This window comes from Micromesistius poutassou, assembly GCF_964030765.1.
Source record: "Micromesistius poutassou genome assembly, chromosome: 3".
Taxonomy (NCBI): Eukaryota; Metazoa; Chordata; class Actinopteri; order Gadiformes; family Gadidae; genus Micromesistius; species Micromesistius poutassou.
Window position 1 is genome coordinate 3,035,789 of NC_140273.1, and position 7,500 is coordinate 3,043,288.

Here is a 7,500-nt window from a genome sequence, read left to right on the forward strand (position 1 = left end):
TTATATTTATTAAGCATGTATGCTGATGCAATATGTATTACCACAGCACACACACATAGTCTCTCAACAGTGGAATCTCTCTAAGTCAGGGTTTACGTCAAAATCGGTTATATTCCACTTTGCATAGGTCACTGCGACATCATTATCATTTTTCATTTGTTCCACTTTTAAGCAAACCTATTTACATGTTTACTTTCATACCATGCCAATGATAGAAAGATAGAGCGATGCAGGGTACTGTGATAGTGTCATCAAAGTAAAAGAAGAGGCGTTACTTTCCCTTCGGCCAATCGGAGAATCCCCCCCCCCCCCCCCCACCCCTTACGCTGACATCACCAACCCCCAACCTGCGGTACATCTGCTGTTCCTGGCCCACCTGGTCTGGTGGTTTGATGGCACACAGCAACTCGATCATCAGACTAAGGGGAATGGCCTTCTGCCCTGACCGCCACTCACGGCCATACCATCATCATCCCTGGTCATCAGTCACCATGTGATTCTGTTGCTTGTGTGCCATAGTTTTTCAGTATTACACAGTACAAAGTAACATACATTAATGGAAGTGCAAGTTAAATGTGCTCAAATGTGTATGTGAGTATGTGTGTGTATGTGTGTGTGTGTGTGTGTGTGTGTGTGTGTGTGTGTGTGTGTGTGTGTGTGTGTGTGTGTGTGTGTGGGTGGGCGCCCGTATGTGTATGTGTGTGTGTATGGGTGTGCGTGAGTGTTTTTGTTTGTGTGTATGTATTTGTGTGTGTGTGTGTGTGTGTGTGTGTGTGTGTGTGTGTGTGTGTGTGTGTATGTATTTGTGTATGTGTGGGGGCGGGATTCCTGCAGTATTTATCATCATTCTGGGCAGGTAGAAGAGATGAGAGGTGATGAGAGGAGGAGAGAGGAGAGGAGAAGAGGAGAGAAGAGGAGAGGGGAGAGAAGAGGAGGAGACAGGAGAGAAGGAGAGGAGCGGAGCGGAGAGGAGAGGAGCGGAGAGGAGAGGGGAGGAGATGAGAGGAGGAGAGGAGAGAAGAGGAGTGGGGAGAGAAGAGGAGGAGGATGAAAGAGAAGGATGAAAGAGAAGACGGGGAGGGGCAGAAACAGGAAAGGGAGAAAGAAAATCTAGGAGGCGACAAGGGAAGAAAAAACGAAGAAGGGAAAGGCAAATACAGGAGAGGAAGAGAGAGGACGAGGGAGTAGAAGGAGAAGGTGGGAGAAAGGAGAGGAGGCAAGTGGACCACCCAGCTGTTTCAGCAGCTGGAGTCCTTCCAGAGGAACCCTGGAGCTCCAGGTCACCTGGTAACCTTCTCCCACCTCCCCCATCTCCCCGTGGACACCTCCTCACACCTCCCCCGCCTCCCCCTGGAAACCTCCCCCACCTCCCCCACCTCCCCGTGGACACCTCCTCCCACCGCCCCCACCTCCCCGTGGAAACCTCCCCCACCTCCCTGTGGAAACCTCCCCCATCTCCCCGTGGACACCTCCTCCCACCTCCTCCCACCTCCTCCCCCCTCCCCTTGGACACCTCCTCCCACCTCCTCCCACCTCCTCCCACCTCCCCTGGACACGAAGTAGGGCAGCAGACACCCAACCTGTTTGTTAGCCACTAAACTAAATATATGATGTGTCTATATTGTTTCAGGATGTTATTTAATCCCATTCTGGTCTAGCGCTCACCGATCGCAGCCAAAACAATTTCCTGGCAGCGAGCAAGCTCAGCACAATAATCAATAGCTCTAACGAATTACACAGCGCACCGTAATTAGCAACATAGGCTGTCAGCTGGCCTGTCTGTCCATCTGTCTGACAGCCTGTCTGTCTGTCTGTCTGCTGTCCTTCTGCCTGTCTGTCTTTCTGCCTGTAAGCGTGTGTGTGTGTGTGTGTGTGTGTGTGTGTGTGTGTGTGTGTGTGTGTGTGTGTGTGTGTGTGCGTGCAGGCTAGGCTAGGTCTTTACGCATTGCAGCAGAGAGGCCTGTCAGATAGACACGCCCCCTCCACTACAGTGAGGAGTGCTGCTGTGGAGTACACACACACACACACACACACACACTCAAGCACACACACGCACACACACACACACACACACACACACACACAGTCCTAAGTCCTTGTACCTTTTTCTTTTTTCTCTTTTCTCATTCTCGCCCCAATCTCTCTCTCCCCTCTCCACCTCCTTGTTCTCTCCTTCCTCTGTCCCCTCCCCCTCCACCTCCCTCCCTCCGTCCTCCCTCTCCTCCGTCCAGGGGGACTAGAGGGTGAGAAATGATCGACTGAGCAGAGAGCTCTCCCCTAGCCCAGAAAATATATTCAGTCCTCCTCCTCTCCTCCTCCTTCCTCATATCCTCCTCCTCCCTCACCTCCCTCTCCTCCTCCTCGTCCACCCTCCTCTCCCCCCCCCCCTCCTCTCCTCCTCCCCCTCCTCCACCCTTCTCTCCTCCTCCTCCTCCTCTACTCCTTTCCATCCTCTCCTCCTCCTCTACCTCCTCCCCCCTACTTTCCTCCTTCCTGGAACGAGCCAGGAACCTGTTTCAACCAGCCAACAGGTCAGCAACAAGTCATCCTTACTCAATTACCAATAACAAACATTCTGTTAACCTGGAGCTCTGACTGCGAGCTGCTACCCTGGAGCTCTGACTGCTACATGCTAACCTGGAGCTCTGAATGCTACATGCTAACCTGGAGCTCTGACTGCTACATGCTAACCTGGAGCTCTGACTGCTACATGCTAACCTGGAGCTCTGACTGCTCGCTGCTAACCTGGAGCTCTGACTGCTAGCTGCTAACCTGGGGCTCTGACTGCTACATGCTAACCTGGCACTCTTGCTGCTAGCTGTTAACCTGGAGCTCTGACTGCTAGCTGCTAACCTGGAGCTCTGACTGCTACATGCTAACCTGGAGCTCTAGCTACTAGCTGTTAACCTGGAGCTCTGACTGCTAGCTGCTAACCTGGAGCTCTGACTAATAGCTTGTAATATAACATATTTAACACGTCACAAACTGCAGGTCCTGTCCTGTCCTGCTAACTTTGATGCATTTTTGGAAGCCTTGTTAACACCTTGGCCAGCGACTACTGAAGGAAAATAGCCTCTTGGCTATTTCTGGATTTTTGTTTACCATGCGTATTTATAGATTTACTCTCCTTTCTTCTCTCAAAAAAAGTATTATTAGGTGCCAAGCACAAAGTGCGAGGCAACCTATTGTAATCGTTAGTGTTTTTATTATTATTCCGCCACGTTTGACTTACACAGCCTAAACCGCTCGCATGCTTTTTATGAAACTTACTAAACTTGGGATAGTCAAAGGCACATTGGTCAAGATTAAACTGTCCAAATTTTATCTAAATTGGCCTAAAGGTGGCGCTATAGCAGTGAAATGAAGTTGATTGATGAAGTTGACTTAAGTTAAGTATGTTAACTTAAGTTAACATACTTAACTTAAGTTAACAGGGTTAACTTAACCCAATCATCATCAAACTTGGGATAGTCCAAGGCACATGGTTAGGGTTAGGGTTAGGTTAGGGTTAGGGTTAGTCTTAGGGTTAGGGTTAGGGTTAGGTTATGGTTAGGGTTAGTCTTAGGGTTAGGGTTAGGGTTAGGTTAGGGTTAGTCTTAGGGTTAGGGTTAGGGTTAGTCTTAGGGTTAGGGTTAGGGTTAGGTTAGGGTTAGGGTTAGTCTTAGGGTTAGGGTTAGTCTGTCAGGTCTGTCTTAGGGTTAGAGTTAGGGTTAGTCTGTCAGGTCTGTCAGGGTCTTCATGGTCTGCGTCAGGGTTTTAATGGCCTGTCAGGGTCTTGATGGTTTATTGGTCGGCTTATGCTTGGCACCGTAAAATGCTGCTCGCAGCTTTAATTCTTCTTCTTATTATTATTATTATCTAATTGAACAGTACATATAAAATGCATGTTAATGTAATAGATGTAAACATATTACGTACATATAATATTATCATTGTCATTAAATAAATGTAATATAAATGCATATTCGATACATGTTACATAATATATTAAATACATGTAATAAAATAGTACATATTAAATTCATGTAATATTATATAGCCATCCAACACACATTGTCATGTGACATCACAAACAGAGGCATGACATCCCACACAGTGGATATGACATCACACACAGAGGGCATGACAAGAGGATATAACATCACACACAGAGGGCATGACATCACACAGAGAGGGTATCATGTGGCACAGGGCTAGGAATCAATTATCTCCTACTGTCAACTATCTCCTAACGCAGACACGAACACGCTCAAAGGTCAACCTTGTTGATCTTTGATGACCTGAGGTCAACCTTGTTGACCTGATACGAAGATCACAGCTCAGGGTGCTGCTGTCATCGGAGGGCGAACAGAGTGGGACACAGACACAGCCGCCTCAGATAGATGAGAGGAACCTCAGCTGGATGAGGAACCTGAGATGGATGAGGAACCTGAGATGGATGAGTGGAACCTGAGATAGATGAGAGGAACCTGAGATAGATGAGAGGAACCTGAGATAGATGAGAGGAACTCAGATGGATGAAGAACCTCAGATAGATGAGAGGAACAACAGATAGATGAGAGGAACCTCAGATAGATGAGGGGAACCTCAGATGGATGAGAGGAATTCAGTTGGATGAAGAACCTCAGATAGATGAGAGGAACCTCAGATAGATGAGGAACCTGAGATGGATGAAGAACCTGAGATGGAGGAAGAACCTCAGATGGATGAGAGGAACCTCAGATAGATGAGAGGAACCTCAGATAGATGAAGAACCTCAGATGGATGAGGGGAACCTCAGCTTAACCTCAGGAGGACATGAGGTTTGGATTGCAAGCAGAACAAAGTAAAAGGCACAAGTTGTATCTGGCTTTTCAGAAGGTTCGACTTCACTAGCCACTATTGTCATCAAATGAATCTTATCAGGGTACATACATTGAATATATACGGCAGCCAAAGTAATGATTCTGAAAAAATACTATTACACAAAGATATAAGCTCCACACTGCATCACACAAAATAAAACACCAGAGTGTGTGTGTGCATGTGTGTGATTGAGTGTGATTGAGTCTAAGTGTGTGTGTGTGTGTGTGTGTGTGTGTGTGTGTGTGTGTGTGTGTGTGTGTGTGTGTGTGTGGGTGTGAGGGAGTGTAGCTAAGGACCATCAATTAATCAAGTCATAGCAGGCTACGGTTCAGTCCCTACTGACATCCATCACCCTGTTTACACACACACAAACACACACACACACACACACACACACACACACACACACAGACACACACACACACACACACACACACACACACACACACACACACACACACACACACACACACACACACACACACACACACACCTCATACATTGCGTCCTTGTGAGAGAGAGAGTAGTACTGTTATATAGTAAAATGTATAGTACTATGTTATTTAGGCTAGTCGTAAACAGAGAAATGGGGTGATGGGGGTAGGATTTTAGCACACACACGCATGCAAACACTCACGCAAACACACACACGCATGCGTGCACACATACATATACACATACACATTCACGCACGCACGCAGACACAAACGCGCTCGCACGCACGCACTCACCCACATGCACACACACACAGATTCATCTATTAAGATTAGATATTACTACTTAAAGCCACAAAAGACCCACAGAACGGGACACACAAAGAAAGACCGACGCTCACTTAGTGAGAGAGAGGGAGAGAGAGAAGGAGAGAGAGAGAGAGAGAGAGAGAGAGAGAGAGAGAGAGAGAGAGAGAGAGTGAGAGAGAAAGAGAAAAGAAAGGGAGAGAGTGGGAGAGAGAGAGTACATGTGATTTCCATTATCAGCATCATCACGATTGAAGGCGGTAGCCAACTGCAGTTCCCCCTCTCTCTCCTCCTCCTCTCTCTCTCTCGTTCTCTCTCTCTCTCTCTCTCTCTCTCCTCCCCTCTCCTCCTCCTCTCTCTCTCCTCCTCCCTCCTCTCTGACGCCACACAGAGCCTCTACACTTCCAGGAAGACGTCGCTGGACCTACCGAGTAGCTGACTTACACGCGCCGAGCAGCAGACACACGGGCAGCGATAACCTCGAGACGGTGCTTTGCGGCTGAACAAGATCGCGAGGGATCGGTGGATCAGCCAGGTAATTAAGCGACGGAGGGTTTGAGGAGGCGAGGGGAGGTGGAGGAGACGGAGAAAGTGGTGGTAGAGGAGGTGGTGGTGTTGATCGGGACGGGGGACGGGGGGGACGGGGGGGGGAGACACGGCCACGGAGCTGTCCAGTGCTCGAAGTGCTGAAACGGTGAAGCTTACCTCGCGGAGCCCGCGGTTGATTCGAGGTAATAAAATAAAAATAAATGATAGGCTCGCCTCGGGCTCGCGCTGCAGCGGCTGCAGATGACGACGAGGAAGAGCAGGAAATCCATTTAAACCATTTTGATTGGTCGGCTGTTGGCCGCGGGTTCAGTCCGGACGCGCCAGAAAACACTAACCCGGGGCAATTTGACTCCGATTGAGTTCCCCGAGAGAGAAAAACACACACACACACACACACACACACACACACACACACACACACACACACACACACACACACACACACACACACACACACACACACACACATGCACACAACAGGGTTAGGTCTGTTAGGTGTATAACGGTGGTCCTCGGCTTGTCTTGGCGCGAAACGTCAGAGCTAATAAATGATGGTTAATTAATTCAATTATTCCGCTGTTATATGCAGCTGCAGAATGTCACGCGCACAGTGTGGTGGTTTAACCTCTCGAGCTCCCATCTGACCTTGTGTCCTTCCCGGGCCGCGTCATCAAAACTCTGCGCAAGACGCGGGAGCCCCCTGCGCCCCCCCCCCCCCCCCCCCGTCCCCCGTCCCCCGTCCCCCCCTCCGTCCCAACTCTGACTTATCGTTCTGTCTCTGATCATCAATAAACGCTTTAATGCATACTGTCGTGGCTCGTGACTGTTCTCTCTCAGGTCCTCTGCTCTCACACTCGGGTCGACGTATCGGGGACCGACGAGGAAGTCCGCCCGTGACCACGCGCACGCAGCAGCCCAGAGACCCACGAGCGCCTCAGCATGAATTTCGTAATGAAAGCCGCGATGGGAGGTGAGTACGGGCGGCGTGCATGGTATGCGTGAGAGAGGGGGCTGCCTCAGTGGCGGCGGCATTGTGCGTGAGGCGTGATGCCGTTTTAACGGCACTGCGGTGTGAGTGCGGTAGGAGCAGCAGCAGCAGTACTGTACAGGACTGGGGATGATATAACACGAGGCTGCGCCAAACACGAGGCACGCTGCGTCCGCGCGGCAGAAACACGTCCACCCACGGGCTAGGCACGAGACGGTGCCTTCACAGCTCGATGGGAGATGAGCGAGCTGAGATGTATGAGGCATGGGAGAGAGGTGGAACGGAGGGTCTTTTCGCGGCTCCACACCTCGACATCCCCGCACACTGTGTCCCCGTCGCGCTCTCCGGTTCGCGGGGAGACCGGCTCCACACATGACA

At 49.9% G+C, this 7,500-nt stretch overlaps 1 protein-coding gene across 1 annotated transcript in view; it reads left to right on the forward strand.

The window, feature by feature from the left end:
• Positions 1–7,073: 7,073 nt before the first annotated feature.
• cplx2a (complexin 2a) overlaps positions 7,074–7,500 on the forward strand; it is a gene marked incomplete at both ends in the record, with an annotated part of 10,754 nt that continues 10,327 nt past the window's right edge. The window contains one exon of the mRNA XM_084465236.1: positions 7,074–7,104. Within this exon, the coding sequence (XP_084321362.1) occupies positions 7,074–7,104 (31 nt within the window). The remainder of the gene's footprint in view (positions 7,105–7,500) is intronic.